Source organism: Nicotiana tomentosiformis, chromosome 12 (assembly GCF_000390325.3).
Source record: "Nicotiana tomentosiformis chromosome 12, ASM39032v3, whole genome shotgun sequence".
NCBI lineage: Eukaryota > Viridiplantae > Streptophyta > Magnoliopsida > Solanales > Solanaceae > Nicotiana > Nicotiana tomentosiformis.
The window spans coordinates 120,804,329-120,823,081 of NC_090823.1; the positions used below are offsets into that span (position 1 = coordinate 120,804,329).

At 36.3% G+C, this 18,753-nt stretch overlaps 2 protein-coding genes and 1 long non-coding RNA gene across 3 annotated transcripts; all 3 read left to right on the forward strand.

Annotated features, from left to right (window-relative positions):
* The first annotated feature begins 878 nt into the window (after positions 1–878).
* On the forward strand, positions 879–7,014 carry LOC104118700 (signal recognition particle subunit SRP54 2). The gene is made up of 9 exons (XM_009630005.4): positions 879–1,355; positions 1,686–1,785; positions 1,978–2,131; positions 2,926–3,076; positions 3,150–3,298; positions 5,459–5,559; positions 5,709–5,866; positions 6,300–6,414; positions 6,504–7,014. Exons 1-9 carry the CDS (start codon positions 1,125–1,127, stop codon positions 6,851–6,853), a joined length of 1,509 nt encoding a protein of 502 aa, XP_009628300.1. The 5' UTR covers positions 879–1,124; the 3' UTR covers positions 6,854–7,014.
* A 6,723-nt stretch (positions 7,015–13,737) lies between these two features.
* LOC138903721 (uncharacterized) lies at positions 13,738–15,598 on the forward strand. The gene is made up of 2 exons (XR_011413082.1): positions 13,738–13,900; positions 15,220–15,598. It is a non-coding gene; the product is annotated as an uncharacterized lncRNA (long non-coding RNA).
* Positions 15,599–16,631: 1,033 nt separating this feature from the next.
* On the forward strand, positions 16,632–17,683 carry LOC138903314 (uncharacterized). Its single transcript, XM_070191260.1, has 2 exons — positions 16,632–17,328; positions 17,544–17,683. The coding sequence occupies exons 1-2, from the start codon at positions 16,632–16,634 to the stop codon at positions 17,681–17,683; spliced, it is 837 nt and encodes a 278-aa protein (XP_070047361.1).
* The last annotated feature ends 1,070 nt before the right edge of the window (positions 17,684–18,753 follow it).

Here is an 18,753-nt window from a genome sequence, read left to right on the forward strand (position 1 = left end):
ATACATGCGTGATACATGTGTCGCAGAAGAACTTTTTGAACTCGATTTTAACTACGAATTTTGATACCAATTCAGTCCAAATCACCTCCAATCTTCCTCAAATTTTGTTTATAGACTCATCTATATATTTTCAATGAATCTCAACCATAACCATTGAAAAAGTTCTTTTTTACTTAGATTTTTGGAATCTTGTATATATATATTTTTGTATTTCATCACCTTATTTGCTACCCCATTCATGAAATTTCATTTCCATCTTGCATCTAATGTTGTTAATTACACTTAAAAATATGGAAGGAGATCTTTGTGTGTGATTCTTGGAGAGAAATAACCTCTCTCTTTTTTTTAGCTTTAGATTTTTTTTTTGGCTAATATATAAATAAAATCTCAAAAATGGGTCCAATGCTTACAAGATGTCCAAACCAAAATAGAAGTTGCATGAAGCTACTAGCTATTAAAAAAGATAGAAAAGCTAAAATCTAATGAACTAACTATTACAACATGATAAGTTGAATGCTTCCTTCTCCTATTAGTGTATGTAAATCCAATTGTCGTTGGCAAATACCAAGCAGCACCTATCAAGCTTTCACCAGGCGCCAGGGTATATTGTCCATAGGCTAAAATGAATAACCTTATTTCTTTGGGTTTTCAATTTTTATTTGTATTTGGCTAGTTTTGATAAATTTATGATTAATGGTTAGAGGTTGGTAATTTGAGATTTTTTTGAAACATTTCTATAAGATTCTTAGTATGATAAACTAATCTTAAATTTAAGTTACGATTAATGGTCTCTTATCCCTAGTATAAAACGAGTCCACGCGGGGGGGGGGGGTGGGGGAATGCACAATCAAGTGGGAACGGGTCGGGTTTGATTTCTCAGTCACCAACCCAATTACAGACGTGAGACCACCCGGTATTTCTCCTACCATTATCCTCCCCATCGATCACACCACCACCACCGGAAAACCCTTCATTCCTGGCGAATCGCTAATTCAAAACCCTAAAATCATCCCTAAATTCCCACCCCAACCCTAACTAATCGTCATTCACAAAGCAACCTCCATTCAAATCCCGCTGTTCCATTCCTCAATTCGATAATCCGATCATCAAATTGTTGAATCAAGATGGTGTTAGCACAATTAGGGGGGAGCATATCACGTGCTCTCCAGCAAATGAGCAATGCCACAATCATTGATGAGAAAGTTCTCAACGAATGCCTCAATGAAATTACACGTGCCCTTCTTCAAGCTGATGTTCAGTTTAAGCTTGTCCGTGATATGACTACCAATATCAAGAAAATTGTTAATCTCGATGATCTTGCTGCTGGGCACAACAAGCGTAGGATTATTCAACAGGTTATTTTTGCTTTCAATCGCCAAGATTGAATTTTTTTTGCTTATAAATTTGCTTATTTTGGATTGTTTGTATACTTTTATTTGATTTTTCAAGTCAACATTTGAACATTTGCATATGTTGTATAAGTGTGTGTCTGATGTCCTGCACTATCTTAGTGATTGGCTTTAAATTTGAATAAAATGTACTCTAGTACTTATTTACCTCTCAGGAACAAATGAGCCTTCAGAAATGTGCATGTTTGCTACTAATTATACTACTCTTTGCTTAATTATACTTTTTCCTCGTCACATTCTTCCATTGACTCAAGACAATTTTCTTCTCTTGTATAGGCGGTCTTTAATGAGCTCTGCAAGATATTGGATCCTGGGAAGCCTTCTTTTACACCAAAAAAGGGGAAACCTAGTGTTGTCATGTTTGTTGGTTTGCAAGGTGAGTTGATAAAAATTTCCACTTTAAATTTATATATTATATGATACCTTAGTAATTTGGTGATTATCACATGACCAAGACTTTGCTTTCTAACGGCAATAGGAATTTGCGTGAAGACATATGTTGAATCTCGTTCCAATTTTTTTCACTTTGTAAGAGGGATACCCTTATTTATTTTGTAATTTACCACAGGGTCTGGAAAGACAACAACATGCACAAAGTATGCATACTACCACCAGAAAAAAGGTTGGAAACCAGCTTTAGTATGTGCAGATACATTCAGAGCTGGTGCTTTCGATCAATTGAAGCAGAATGCAACAAAAGCCAAGATACCCTTTTATGGAAGGCATATCCTCTTCTCAATCTCTTAGTGTCACCTTCTCTTTACAATTTTAGAAGCTTGATGAGGCTACAATCATCGTGAATGTTCCTCCATCCTTCTTTGTGAAGGTGTTCTACATATTGGTTGGTTAATTAAACTGATAAACAATGTCATAGGCTTAGGGATCAGAGATTTTAAGTGCATTTAGACAGAGAATCGGAGCACAAAGTGCGAGTGACTTTTTTGCCGTGTCAAAAAGATTACTTAAAATAAAAAAAGACTCGTCAAAGAGATTAAAGTCATAGCTGTCAGCTGACTGAGAATCATTATGCAATATCTAATCATGAGTGGTAATAGTGAAACAAAAGTACATAACGTGTAGTTATCTGCTTATGAAATAGTTTCTTTAAATCTGGCTGAGGATTGCATATCTATTTGGATTCACCTTTTGTTATCTATTTGGCAAAAGTCCTTATTCTACCTGCTTATGGGAGGAAAATCCTTAAGCTACTTTGCTCAAGAGCTCTCACCACTGAGAAACCAATGATTTCTTCTTCTCTTCTTTTATTTTTATTTGTTCAAATCAAATGGAAGTGGATAGTTGTTTGACCTCGGTTTTGCCTAGTTGCTTCACCCTTGTGAAGAATAAAAGAAGTTCTTCATCTGTTTTTGAATGGATTGAGTAGTCTGCTATTGTTGCATGTTTGCTGACTATGAAGTAATAATTAGTCAATTAGGTTCTGCTGATCTGCTTTTGCTGTTCTAAGCAACAGTATAGGCAATTTTGTATTTTGATTTAATGAATGTTTCTGCAACAGCTATACGGAGTCAGACCCTGTGAGAATAGCAGCTGAAGGTGTTGAGACATTTAAGAAGGAAAATTGTGATCTAATAATTGTTGATACCAGTGGGCGCCACAAACAAGAAGCTGCTCTTTTTGAAGAAATGCGACAAGTTTCTGAAGCAACGGTATGTTTTACAATGCTCCAAATATATGGTTAGCTTTAATACGAAATGCTAATCTTTCTATTTGGTTTTCCAGAAACCAGATCTTGTGATATTTGTTATGGATAGCAGTATTGGTCAAGCTGCGTTTGATCAAGCTCAAGCATTTAAGCAAAGTGTCGCAGTTGGAGCTGTGATTGTTACTAAGATGGATGGTCATGCAAAAGGAGGTGGTGCCCTTAGTGCGTAAGTTTGCTTGCTACGGTTGTAGCAGTTACTATAATTTATAATGCCTTCTTTTGGTAATGAGCACTCTTGTATAACTAAATAAAACATGCCTTTGAGCACGTCTGGGCAACTTCAAGGGTGACAACTTTAAACCATGTCAGTTGCAGAGCTTGTTTGGTCAAACTTCTAAAAACTACTTATTTTAAGAAGCACTTTTGTCAAAATAACTTTTCCAAAAAGTACTTTTAAAGAGAGGCAAATTGTGTTTGGCCAATTCATATGAGAAGTGGTTCTTTTTAGTATTTGATAACCAAGTTGTGTTTGGCCAATCTTTCCAAACAATGCTTTTGAGTGTCAAAGAGTATTAAGGTTCATTTACAATTAGTATTATTTGAATAGAGAAATGTTTTTAAATATTCTGTTATGAAAGGCAGTAAATAAGTTTTTTTTATTTAGTTAAAATTTTAAAATAAACTAATAATATATATTAAGGCTTTTAATCATTATCTATATTCTATATATTATTAAAAGAAGAGGAAAAAGCCCTCTCCTTAAGCCAAGTGACGGCCTAGAAAAAAGCCACGTGGCATAAGTAGTTAATAATTAGTTATTGGTTATTGTTTTTGAATTTAAATTTCTATAAAATAATAAAATAAAATATTTTATAATAAAAAACGAAAATTAAAAAAAGTGTCCATTCAAATTGGAGAGTAGTTTCAAGTTGGAGTTTTTAAATTATTTTAAAATAAAAAATCAATATCAATCAATATATTATTAAAAGGAGAGGAAAAAGCCTTCTGCTTAAGCCAAGTGGCAGCCTAGAAAAAAGCCACATGGCATAAATAGTTAATAATTAGTTATTGATTATTATTTTTGAATTTAGTATCTATAAAATAATCTTCTATATATTATTATAAGGAGAGGAAAAAACCCTCTCCTTAAGCCAAGTGGCGGCGTATAAAAAAGCCACATGGCATAAAGTAGTTCATAATTAGTTATTTAGTTAATAATTAGTTATTGGTTATTGTTTTTTAATTTAAATATCTATAAAATAATAAAATAAAATATTTTATAATAAAAAACGAAAATTTTAAAAAAATATAAATATCTATAAAATTTAAAATAAAAAATATTTCAAGATTAATAAAATATATATCTTCTCTTATATTACAAAAAGAAATCGAGCAGACAAAAATATTAAACAAATTAATATGCTAATAAAAATTAAAAATACTAAACATTGGATAATAGAATAAAGAAAAATATAGAACAAAAAAGTTATTCAATGACTATATAAGTCCCTTTAATTTTATTATTGGGTATATCATATTGACAAATAAGATGACAATTGAAATTCATTAAAGCAATACGTTCTAATATGTTCAAACAAGCCCGATGACAATTTAGTTTAATTAATATTTTTTTAATATTGACCGTGCATTGCGCGGGTACGACTACAAGTAATAGTTAAACAAAATAAAAGGAAGAGGAGAAGAGGGTTGTAATTATATTTGAGGGATGTATGGTTTAAATTAATGTGAGACAGTTTGGTAAATATAAATTTTCAATAAGGATATTTTTGTCTTGAAAGAATCAGTTTCTGCTTTTGCTTCTTGGAAGAAGCGGAAATTTGTCGTTTTCCCCAAACAGCAGAAAACTGCTTATGCTGCTGCTCAAAAGCACTTTTTGTTTTTGGTACACCTCAAATCTCCGCTTTTGGCTTCCCAGACAATTGGCCAAACAGGCTAGCTTTCTGTTAATGTAATTTTTTGGTTGGGTAACACATATTCTTATAACCTCTTTCAGTTAAGTACTCTAAGCTATTGAACATGTTCCTTAGAAAATTATTATTCTTTATCTGACAAGTTCAATTTATATGGAAACAAAATGAGATGCTGTTCAGGGCTTGAAATTTGAAGGTTTCTAATTGGTACAACACTAAGCCATAACTTCTGCTGTTTCTTGTCTAGGATATACACATATTTCCTGAAGTGTTGATTAAACTATGAATTCTACTGCCCTGTCCTGATATGTCCGTTCTTTTGCTTACAAGCACTTCTTTTTCATATTTTCAATTCCTAAATTAGATGAGTTTCATCAGTTATTTTAATGCAATGAAATTTATAACCTGATTTTGGGAGTGAACAAGATATATTTATCTCTCTCTCTTGTATGCAGAGTTGCTGCAACAAAAAGTCCCGTCATATTTATTGGAACTGGTGAACACATGGACGAGTTTGAAATTTTCGATGTTAAGCCATTTGTCAGCCGTCTTTTAGGTTTGCATCTCTTTTGTCAATTCCTCACCTTTGCTTGGACGCATTTTCATCTCCACTGTAATTTGATTTTCTTCCTGAACCAGCTCCTGCTTATTTGTGGTACTTTATATTGCTGATATCTGTTGTCCTATTGTGTCGATCTCTACCAGGCATGGGTGACTGGTCTGGGTTCATGGACAAGATACATGAAGTTGTCCCGATGGATCAACAGCCTGAGCTTCTTCAGAAGTTATCGGAAGGACACTTTACCTTGAGGATAATGTATGAGCAATTTCAAAACATACTTAAAATGGGTCCCATTGGCCAGGTTTGTTACTTGCTTGCTTTAAACTTTCTGATTTTTCTGAAAAAACATTCTCTTTTTCCATCGTTTTGGGTGTCAACCATCAACTTCCTCATCATTTTGGTTGGAAAAGCTTCATCACTATCCAATTCATTTGGAAATAAGTAACTATAGTCCATCAGCAGGCGCTTTTGCTGTTATCTTAAGTTTATAGTTCCTGCAGTATAAATTTTCTTGAGTCCGTTTACTATTTTTTTTCCTTCTTTTCTTTCTGATAAACCACAAATATTTACAGAATAACTTACTGCAAGCTCAAGATCATTTTCTAGTTCCTTGAATACAACTGAAAGGGATTTTGTCAACCCTACCTCTTTTGCTCCCCCAACCCCGTCCTCTCTCTCTCTCTCAGTTGACTTGATATCATCTTACACGTTTTTTATGTTTCTTTGTGGTATAGGTCTTCTCAATGCTTCCAGGATTCAGTGCAGAGTTGATGCCAAAAGGCCGTGAAAAGGAAAGCCAGGCAAAAATTAAACGATACATGACAATGATGGATTCAATGACTAATGAAGGCAAGTGATCTAATTCTAAGAGCTTTACGCATTAGTTGGTTTTAGAGTTTAGTTCGATGTTTTGATTTAAAATTCTAATTCGATTGCAGAATTGGATAGTTCCAACCCAAAGCTTATGACAGAATCCCGAATTATGCGGATAGCTAGGGGCTCCGGTCGCCAAGTGCATGAGGTCATGGAAATGATGGAGGAATACAAACGACTGGCGAAGATATGGAGTAAGATGAAGGGGCTTAAGATTCCAAAGAAGGGAGAGATGAGTGCCTTGTCTCGAAACATGAATGCGCAACACATGAGCAAAGTCCTGCCCCCTCAGATGTTGAAGCAAATAGGTGGCATGGGTGGTTTGCAAAACTTGATGAAGCAAATGGGCGGAATGGGTGGAATGGGTTCCTCCGCTAAGGACATGATGGGTATGTTTGGTGGTGGAGACAAGTAATATATGATTACATCAAAGCACAATTTTCATCAAAGCACATTTTTACTGGAAAAGCATCTTAACCCCGGAGCTTCCTCTTGCCCTTTGTATTATTGGCCATAGATTTTGGAATTTTGGAATTATAGGAAGCAGATCATGTCAATAGAAGGAATTTCTTATGAGTTTGCTGCTTCTTGATTTTCTTGCTGTATTTATGTTGTCAGTAGGTATCTCAATATCCATTTTATCTCAATATCCATTTTCTTAGATTAGAGAATGGTCATACCCCTCCTCCCGTTTGAGGAAGATATCTCAGGTGTTCGCGGATAGGTGGATGGGATGTGTCAAGAGTACAGATTGTTTGAGTATAACACTATAGATGTCAATGAAGGGGAGCCTTGGTGTAACGGTAAAGTTGCACCTATGTGACTAGGAGGTCACGGGTTCTAGTCGTGAAAATAGTCTCTTGTAGAAATACAGGGTAAGGCTACATACAATAGACCATTGTGGTCCGACTCTTTCCCGAACCCCGCGCATAGCGGAAGCTTAGTGCTCAAGCTGCTTTGTTTTACTATAGATGTCAATCTTTTCTCTCAGTAGGCTTTTACTATAGTGTTTCTCGACTCTCCAAATAGTCTCAGGTGTAGAGGTGATCACGCTCAACTATGCCTTATAAAAAGGACTAAGCGGTCGTTGAAAATATAATATCCGGTCTAAGAATCCGGAGTCGAATCCCACAGAGAACTAAGGTTTAGCTACAACTGTTTACTATCACTCATAAAACAAGTTTGAACAATTTATAAGCTGTAAATATCAATATTCTTATGTCTAACTAATTAACTAACAAATTAAAAAAAGTAAATAAACAACTAGAGATACTCAGGGTTGGAGACAAGAATAAGGAGGTAAAGAGTTATGATTTTTCCCAATTGTTGGAATCCTTCTCGCTACGTCTTCTATAATTTCGCCTAAGTATTCTCTACCGATCGTAAGTACTTTGGGTGTTGTATCTTTCTCGAGCAACTACTACAATTTACTAGACGTATTCTCTCGAACTACGCTAGCTGATACTAATTCACCGCTCACTACGATCGCACCAAGGTTTCGTTATCTCTAATCCTACCTTTAAACACATAAGTTATGAGTGATGTTGTTCAACAACTACCTAAATGCGTACTCTTTCTCGAGCAGTACACACTAAATAGGCACATTCAATTGATGGCCATTAAATCAACAACAACAAACACGTAGTTGAACAAGTAGCGAAATCTAACTGCTAAATTATATAAAAACATAACAAGAATTCATCCTACAAAAGGTTCCATCAAAACACTAGATAACAAATTAACTATTCATAATAGTATGCAAAAGTACAATACTAGATTTCATAACCAATAATGAAAATAGGAAGACGGAAGTGAAAAACTCGTAGAAGAATTCTCCGCCTTGCTCCTAGCGTGTTCTTGCCTCTTTAAGTCGAATCTCCTCCCCAATAATGTCTCCCTCTTAAGATATAGGTTTAGAACCCCTTTTATACATGTTGGGAGCGTGTAGGGACGAAACTACCAAGTCCTAGCCGAATTAGGACGAAATCCTCCCTAAGGCGTCTCGCTTGGCGCCTCGTGCCAACCTGGACACCGAAATTTTTCCACTTCTGTGCTTTTCTTCCATTAGCGTTTTGATTGGTGCCTGGTGCTAACCTGGGCACCAAAATCATACTCCCTCCAAATTCTTGTATTTTTACTTCACTTTGCATGCAAGCTTGCCAAATCACTTTAAATTGACTCCTACACATATAAACACCATTATTAAGCTCGAGTCATAAATACTTACACCAAAGTTAACAAGATTGAGGTATAATGCAAGGCAAATTACATGCAAAAACATGAATTTGTAGCCTAACATCACCACCCCACACTTAAACTCTTGCTCGTCCTCGAGCAACCTAAAACTTTGCAAACCAAACGATGCACGCAAGACATTATACAATGGAGGAACATCTGGCAATTCAAAACACTACACATATGTGTCACGTCCCAATTTCCCTTCCGTTGGGTATCCTGATGGCACCTAGTCTTAGGGACTAGGTAAGCGTAACATTTACTGAATAACAACCATAATAAATAACATCTAATAACTTGAAATAGATTTTTTTAATAAAAGTTTACAATTCCCAAAACCGGTAGTACAAGTCATAAGCTCTACAGAGATTGCTACAAATTTCTAAATACAACTGTTTGGAAATAGGTAAAACAGTGTGAATACAAAATAGGAAGGTGACTCTAAAGCCGGCGAACGCAGCAGTAGGTTTACCTTGAGGCTCCACAGCAACAGTCTGCACAACTAGCTAATGATCAACTGATTTCAAAATACCTGGATCTGCACAAAAATATGCAGAAGTGTAGTATGAGTACACCACGGTGGTACCCAACAAGTATCAAGACTAACCTCAGTAGAGTAGTGACGAAGTACAGTCAAGATACCTATTGGACTAAATAACTTGAACAAGTATAAGTATAGAAACAACAGAGTATGATATCTACATAAAGACTATGCGAAGTGGAAATTAATACGGTAATTGCAATAAGAAAGGACAACAACAAGTATCAGCGAAATACCATAATAATGACACAGAAGGGTGAACGTAAACATAACCTAAATCCGAAATCACAGATACAAAAGGACAATTAATAACTCAGCAACAACGACCGCTTTCGCATCAGATTTTAGTCAATAAACTCCACGAGGTATCGAACCTCGGGCTAATCACAATTCACGGGTCTCAATAACTGAACCTTAACACTTGACATCTTGTGCCCTCATTACACTTCATAACCGCATTGACGACTCACGTGCCAAATAGAGCCATTCTCACATAGAAGGCAAGTAAACAAGGGTGTGCATCTATACTCAACAATATCAAGAAAATCTTTTATCCGATAAGAGTGCTTAACTATGTGTATGCTTGTGCAAGTGTCCTAATATAGTTCATACCGGCTAGTGAGCATAAGGAAAAGAACGGACAACACGTAGAATATTTTCTCACAACTTTTTCAAGATAAAGCTCATACAGATAAGTGTACCACTACACAAATATCAACAATAAGAATGCCCCTAGGCCATCACGAATCATCACAAATCAATCCCTAACATAGCCCACCTTGTCTCGTCACGTGTGCAATAGTAAAGCAAATGTCCGCCTTGTCTTCGCCACACGTGCATAATAATGTTTCCACCTTGTTTCTCCACATGCGCAATCCACATATATATTTTCCGCCTTGTCACGTCGCATGTGCAAATATCAATAGTAACAATGGCACGACAGAAACCTCGTGCAACCCCATAACAAAGAGATGTCAACAAAGGGCACTCCCGAGATACTGTCTCATAGTCCCAAAAGTAAATGCTCAACAGGGGATCTCCCGAGGTACCACCTCGTAGTCCCAAAGTAAATATGCAAGACAGGGGGATCTCCCGAGGTACCGCCACGTAGTCCCAAAGTTAATATGCAAGACAGGGGGATCTCCCGAGGTACCGCCTCGTAGTCCCAAAGTAAATATACAAGAACAATAAGTACAACAACAACAATAACACTAATACAAGGATACGACAAATAAATCAACTCAGAAATTCTAGAACTCAAAGGAACGGAGGAATTAATTCACGAGGACTGGCCACAATAGAGAATGCTAGTCATAATAAGAACATCTCAACAAGAAAGGAAATATTATGTAACGACGGTCCACGATGTACAGTTCGACAACGAGGAAGCTAACACAAGGTGAATAATTCCAAATAAGGAACATATAGGATATCTAACATTCTTTTAAGGTTGGTAATTAAGAAAGAGATACAACAAATTCAATTAGAGATAAGCAGCAGAAAGATAATCATAGCCTCAATTAAGGATGAACAATTTCAAAAAAGATAATTATAACTTCAAATAAAGATAATCAGTTAGGGGAAAGATAACATGGCAATAAAAGAGATAACAATTTCAGTTAAGGCGTAGATGACTCAAATAAGCATCAAGGGCGGATAATGAAGCAATTAATTCTAATTAAAGCAGGTAGAGGTGAAACTAGTAATTAAGAGATGTATTCATAACATAACAACTGCATAATCAGTGAATACAAGGACCTAAGAACCCTAAAAGGCCAACTTTCCACAAATAAGTCCGAGCACGTACTCGTCACCTCACGTACACGGACTAAAATTAGCATAGAAGACTCAAATCCTAAGGGGTAGTTCCCCCACATGAAGTTAGGCAAGATACTTGCCTCGAACCAAGCTCAATCAATAAGTAAGAATGCCCTTTTCCCTTGATTATCCGACTTTGAATGACCCAAATCTAACCAAACACAATTACGTATCATAAATAAAATTACGAGAAACTAATTTAAATAATAAATTTATGACACTAGAAAAGAATCGAAAATTCGGCCCAAAAAGTCGACCCGGGCCCACGTTTCGGAATCAGGTAAGAGTCATAAAATACGAACACCCAATCAACCACGAGTTCACTCGTACCAACCCTTTTCCCAATTTCTCAACCAAATTCCTTAATTAAATGATGAATTCAACTATAGATTAATGAGATATAACCATAAAAAAGTTAAGAATCGTTACCCACAAGCTTCCTCTGAAAATCCCTCGAAATTTCGCCTCAATCCGAGCTCTCTGGGTCCAAAATTGGAGAATGAAATCAACCCTCGCACTTAGCCCTTTTCTGCCCAACGATTTCCACTTCTGCGGGCTTCCAGTCGCACCTGCGACGCCGTACCTGCGGAAATTCCATCGCAGGTGCGGAAATGACTTAATTCCTCTGGTCCGCTTATGTGAGCATAAGGCCGCACCTGCGAGTGTGCGCCTACAGATTCTTGTCCGCTTTTGCGGAATCCTCACTCAGCTCGCCTTCCGCTTCTGCGATCTCTTCTCTGCAGGAGCGGCTCCGCTTCTGCACCCCTTTGGTCGCACCTGCGACCACTGGTTACCCAGACCAGGGCCGCATCTGCGAGCTCCCTTCCACACGTGCGAGTCCGCACTTGCGGCCACCCCACCGCAGGTGCTATTACACCAGAAGCTTGAAAGCTTCAGCAACTACACAAGTCCAAATTTCGACCCGTTAAGCATTCGAAACTCACCCGAGGCCCCCGAGACCTCAACCAAATATACCAACAAGTCCTAAAACACCATAAAAACTTAGTCGAGCCCTCAAATCACATCAAACAATGCTAAAAACATGAAACACCCTCCGATTCAAATTTAATGAACTTGAAACTTAAAAATTTCTACAACCGATGTCGAAACCTATCAAACCGCATCCGATTGATCCCAAATTTTGCACACAAGTAATATTCAACATTACGGACCTACTCCAACTTTCTAAATAGGATTCTAACTCCGATATCAAAAAGTCCACTACCGGTCAAAATCTCCAAAAAATTGACTTTTGCCATTTCAAGCCTAAATGAGCTACAAACCTCCAAAATACAATTCGAACACGCCCCTAAGTCTAAAATCACCCAACGGAGCTAGCAGGACCGACAAAACTCCATTCCAGGGTCGTCTTCACACAATTCTGACTATGATCAAAATCCTAAGGCTTAAGCTTCCTTTTTAGGGACTAAGTGTCGTCGAACCACGTACGTAAGTCAATACACATAATACGAAGCTGCTCAGGGTCTTATGTCATCGAACGAGACTTAAATTCTCAAAACGACCGGCCGGGTCGTTATACTATGACCATGGTTGATACCAACAATTAAGCCCTTGCATACACATTCATAACTTTCCCAACTTTCACATGCCTAAATATTAGTGACCAATTTAAAACACTCAAACAACCAGCCCATAACCACCCAACCTCAAAGACCGACTCGTCGCCAATAAGCACTCTTAACTCGTGCACTCACCCAACAAGAGATGTTTAATAATATCACATATCCGTCATGAAATCATGTGCATCACCAAAGAATAAGAGGGTATTTCGTCCACACATTCACACAGGCATTTAAATATAATTTAAGGATATCACATATATGAAAAAAGAACCACTCACTCTCACAAATAAATTCATGTGCACTCCGTGGTTGTGCCATAGGCTTACCCGTAGTGTATATCTCCACAATTCTAAGCTCTCACAGTCTAAGATCAATTAGGTCTTTACTGGTTATAACGTAGGCTAAGGGACGGGTAGGATATATTTTGGGTATAGTGACTAACCTTCCTAAGCACTTTAGTACACTACACTTAACTATCAAGTACACACTCTTTATGACCAATTCAAGAAATGCCACGAAACCATATACAACTTGGCACTTCTTCTTTAAGCACATCTATATACTTATTTTTCTCTTTTTTGTATTTTCTTTGATCTTTTTTTTTCTCTTTTTTTTTCCTTCAACACTCTCCATAAATTTAGGTTGCTCGAATAATGATCTTCCAAAACATACATGCACCTTTTTGGTTTTCTATGATTCCACTCAAAAGCTACCCCAACTCTCACCTTACTCTTCTAGCGACTTAAGTGCTTTCTGTAACACCCCAAATTTTTACTAAAATTTACATTTTCGATTGAGCATCTTTATAATGAGGAGATATTTTTTACTTCGCACTTCCTAAACGTAAAATTGACAATACATAAAAATTCATTACTTTAGGTTGTGTTAATATTGACAAAGAAGTTCTATGGTATTGCTATGTGTAACACTTAATATTATTTTGATAAATTGTTGTTAAATACATTATAATTATAGTTTTGGGCTGCCACCCTTTTGTATTTATATAAATATATTTAGTAGGTTGGCCAGCCACATTTTCATATTCATCCAAAAATTTTATATTACTTTTGTGACATACTTTTTTATAACCTCGTCTTATTTTCAGTCCTTAATGCCAAAGAAAACCCCATCTCTCTCTCTCTCTCTCTCTCTCTCTCTCTCTCTCTCTCTCTCTCTCTCTCCTTATTATCACCTGAAAAACTCCATGAAAACCATCATAAATTTTCACTAAACCAACCAGAAAAATTCGTTCTTGGTGAAGCTCAAGTTGCTCCTCTCTTTTGTGGTAAGTTACTAAACTCGTTTTTACACTAGACAGCTATTAGTGTTTTCTTCATATCTTTTTATATAGAGATCCGTTTTAAGTGATCAAATACTTTCTGGAAATATGTTTTACAGATATATAACTCTTATGAAAGAACAAAAACCTGTTTTGTCTTTTATTAACCCAAAAATAGGTGATGAAGTACAGGGCAGGTGCTGTCCAGATTTTCTGTTTTACAAACCCTTCCTGTACTACTGTTAGTAATGTTAGCATAACTTTTTGTATAAAATTTATATGGGGGTGATTCAAGATGTTATGAAATGCTAAGATACATATCTACAATTTTAAAGAAGACCACACAGTCTAGTTTGTCCTTTTTTATCTTCAAATCTGAGTCACAACACGAGATAGTGATACTATCCAGAATTTCTGTTTCAAATATTTTGGGTAATTTTCACCAATATCATGTTTAGTTTGACATGTTATATCACTGAACTTATATAGATATTTGATTATGTATTTAAGGTATATATACCCTTGTAAAATCTAAGGGGAAGTATTTGAGGAAGTAGACAGATTTGGTTTGTCTATGGCGTAGACAATTCGAACATCCTCAAGTTGTGGTTGAACTGTTTTGTGGTAAAACACCAAGGTTTGTGTATAAACTTTGTACTCTTTTTACTTGCTGGAATATTTTGAAATAACCTGATATTTTATTTTTGTTGTCTTCAATTAATAGCATTGTATTCGTGTTATATCAAGTATTGCAAGATATTTGCTAAATCGCCCACTCGTACGGATCGTTTAATTATTTTGCATTCTTGTTGGGACTTTGTCCTTTTTGTGGCAGTGACTTTATCACTCATCTTGGCATGCCTTTTGGTTTGGATCTTTTTCCATCTTGGCTTTGGATTTGTAGTTCGGCTTAAATTATGAAACTTGTCCGTGTTAAGTACGAACTAGGAAGCCATTTTTAATATGGTTCTTGATTCTCTTGGCTATTGGGTTTTAACCCTACTTGATTTGGGGCTTCGGTCCATCTTGATATTTGATTTTGCTTAGTGTGATGGCATGACGTACATATTGGACGAAAAATAGATATTTGACAAATTCTCTTGGATTGATAGTATATGCTTTCTCAACTCTTGAATCTTGAACATTGTTATTGATATTAAGGGTTGATATTTGATACTTTTGATATATTTATTCACTTGTTTTAAATTATATTTCATTTGAGATACTTATGACTGAAAATGAGAATTGGAGAAGTTAATGGCTCCAAGCCTAAAGTTTATACGCCACTAAGCTTTATGCTTAGCGATAGTTGTTTTCTATCGTAGGTAATGTACGGGATGAAATTTGAAGACGACCTTATGAAATAGTCTTTTTGGGAGCACTTATGGAGATCACATTTGCATATGCACCATGGTTTTGTATAGTTTTGGGACATGTACATGATATATATGTCACAGTTATGTATGTTATTTGGAGGCTTGTTGGATCTTAAGACCAAAATCTTGTAACTTGAATTTGGTAACTTATTTTGCTATTTTTGGGTGTGTTAATAACTCAAGTCTTGTAATATGATGAATTTACACTTTGTCTTATAAATATGTACAAAGGAGAAAACTAGTTTTCCTTTTTATACCCGATAGTTTGAAATTTATGTACAATACAAACTTGCAGTGATGTTGAATGAAAGTATAATTTTGTTAGGAAGTTGCTTTAATGTGTTGATTATTCAAAAAAAGAAGGGTTATATCACCTTATATTGATATTTTGACATTGTATTTCATTTTTTTAAAAAAATTATAAAGAGTATTTTCAAAAATAAAAATATTGCACTTTGGACCTCATCGAATGGGCCTATTTTCGCTACTAAACTATTCTGAATATTTTTTTAACTAATATATTTTTAATGTTGTAAGTAGTAAATAAGATTTGTTTCGTAAGTAGCACCCTCCCAAAAGGATTGCTACAGGTTTTGGTATCAGAGCCTAAGTTTGTGATTCTAGGATTTTTGTTGTGATCGTACTTAATATTTTTGTTATTTTCTTTCTTGAAATTGACTTGGAGATTATAAATTTTTGCATACTTTTTAGTGTAATTTGATGTATTCCTTGTGCATATGCATCATGTACATGTCCCTAATACAATGTGATCTTATCTTTTATAGGAATTTTAATATGGCCTCTTCTTCGAATAGAGCTATTGAATCCATTGATGAAAGTCATGCCTATTATAATGCTCCACCTCACCTCCAAGAAGGAGATGAGGTACCCTTGCCTAACCTAAATCATCATCATGTTAGTGAAAATAAACTGGGCAATAATCCAAGAGCAATGGGTCATAGTACTCCTATTATGACTCCTCCATTTTAGCAGATGGCTGAGTTTTTTCGTCACTTGGCTGGGACAATGTCAGAACCTAGTGAAATAAATTTTGAGAAGATGAGGAAAATGGGTGGAGTTGAATTTGAAGGCACCACCGATCCCACGGTAGATGAACAATGGCTCGAGCGCGTGGAGAGGGTCTTTGAATAACAAGAGTGTACTAATGCTGCCAAATTTAAGTATGTTATCTCTCTTTTACAAAAATATGCCTATGATTGGTGGGTAAGTGTGCCAAATGCAAAAGAAAAACCTTCGGTGCTGACTTGGGATTACTTTGTGAAAGCATTTCGTGCGAAATATGTCCCCTTGTCTATTGTGATGCTAAGAAAAAAGAGTTTCTGAATTTAAGAAAAGGGAGTATGTCTATTGCAGAGTATCAACAAAAATTTCTCAGGCTTTCTCGCTATGCTAGAGGTATTATTGATGGTGAAAGAGAAGAGTGCAGAAGATTTGAAGAAGGTTTGAATGGTTACATTCGAAAGTCTGCGGCAATCTTGCAACTTGAGGATTTTTCCAAGATAATTTCAGTTTCTCTTACTTGGGAAAGAATTGACAAGGAAGAAGCTACTAGGAGAGAAAACATGTTTAGCAAGGGTAATTTAGATTATGGCGGTCCATCCAAGAAGGGAAAGTTTGACTATTTCAAGACTGAAAGTGCACATAGATCATCATATCATAAGCAGAATAAGCCAAATTTCTCTACTGCTAGTACTCCAAATTATGTCCAAGGCAAAACTTATACACCTATTTGTGCACAGTGCGGGAAGAATCACTATGGTACCTGCAAAAGAGCTTTTGGTGCTTGTTTTAATTGTGGAAGTCTAGATCATAAAGTGCAGGATTGTCCTAATCCTAATCCTCTTTCTTATACACATACAGAGGGCTCAGTTCAAAAGCTTGTCACTACTTATTATCAAGCTAATAGTTGTACAAGACCTAGAAATATGCAAGCAGCGGGTTCGGGTGGAGCTAATCAGGTTAGTGGGTCGAGATCTACTACACGAGTCTATGCTATGAGACAGAGGAATGACCAAGATGGCCCGGACGTGGTTGTTGGTAAATTTCACTTATTTGGCATATCTGTTGTTACATTATTTGATCCTGGATTTCGCACTCTTATGTTTGCTCATCACTTGCATTTCCTGATACTAGTAAATCTGTGAGACTTGACTTTGATATGCTGGTCACGAGTCCATTAGATCATCAGGATGTTGTTAACAGGATTTACCGAGATTGTCCATTCATGATTCAAAATCTGGTCTTACCTGCAGACTTGCTTGAAATGCCCTTCCAAGACTATGATGTTATTGTTGGTATGGATTGGCTCTATAGGTACCATGCATTGGTTGATTGTAGGTTGAAGCAAGTGACTTTTGAAAATCCTGCATATTCACACACAGTAGTTCAATGAGAAAAATTATTGACATCTAATATTATTTCTGCGGTCTTGGCAAGGAAGATGATTTGTCAAGGTTGCGATGCCTATCTTGCTCATATAGTCGATACACGATTGGGGAGTCCAAGTCTTAAGGACATACCCACCGTGTGCGACTTTCCTGATGTATTTCCTGATGATCTTCCTGGGTTGCCTCCAGAAAGGGAGATTGAATTTCCTATAGAGCTTGTCCCTGGAACTACTCCTATTTCTATCACTCCTTATAGAATGGCTCCAGCTAAATTAAAAGAGTTGAAGGCTCAATTGCAAGAACTTCTTTAGAAAGGTTTTATCCGTCCAGTATTTCGCCTTGGGGAGCTCTTGTTTTATTTGTGAAAAAGAAAGATGACAGTCTTAGGCTTTGCATTGATTACCAACAGCTGAACAAGGCAACAATCAAGAACAAATACCCACTTCCTAGAATCGATGGCTTGTTTGACCAACTGAAGGGTGCATGCTTGTTCTCAAAAATTGACTTGAGGTCTGGATATTATCAGTTGTGCGTGAGGGATAAAGATGTTCCTAAAACTGCTTTTAGGACCAGGTATGGCCATTATGAATTTTTGGTAATGCCATTTGGTTTGACAAATGCTCCTGCTGCATTTATGGATCTAATGAACCGTGTATTCAAGCCTTATCTTGATCAATTTGTGGTGGTGTTTATTGATGACATTTTAGTCTATTCCAAGAATAGAGAAGATCATGATAAGCATCTCCAAATTATCATGCAAATTTTGAAAGAGAGGTAACTCTACGCGAAGCTTTCCAAATGTGAAGTTTGGCTGAGTGAAGTGGCATTTTTGGGGCATATTGTATCAGCTGAAGGTGTGAAGGTTAATCCTAGTAAGATTCAAGCTATTGTTGATTGGAAATCTCCTAAAACTCCAACTGAGATCAGAAGTTTCTTGGGTTTTGCAGGATACTATAAGAGGTTCGTGAAGGGCTTCTCTATTATAGCTTCTCCTTTGACCAAACTTTTGGGGAAAGACGCCAAATTTGTGTGGGATGACAAGTGTCAAGAGAGCTTTGAAAAGCTCAAATCCTTG

Bases quoted from the DNA above. Each gene is read 5' to 3' on its own strand.
- LOC104118700 (XM_009630005.4), top strand. From the start codon at position 1,125: ATGGTGTTAGCACAATTAGGGGGGAGCATATCACGTGCTCTCCAGCAA. The intron at 2,132-2,925 runs GCATATCCTCTT...TTTCTGCAACAG, and splicing joins AAGATACCCTTTTATGGAAG to CTATACGGAGTCAGACCCTG. The intron at 3,077-3,149 runs GTATGTTTTACA...TTGGTTTTCCAG, and splicing joins GACAAGTTTCTGAAGCAACG to AAACCAGATCTTGTGATATT.
- LOC138903314 (XM_070191260.1), top strand. From the start codon at position 16,632: ATGTCTATTGCAGAGTATCAACAAAAATTTCTCAGGCTTTCTCGCTAT. The intron at 17,329-17,543 runs GTAAATTTCACT...TCTTACCTGCAG, and splicing joins TGGCCCGGACGTGGTTGTTG to ACTTGCTTGAAATGCCCTTC.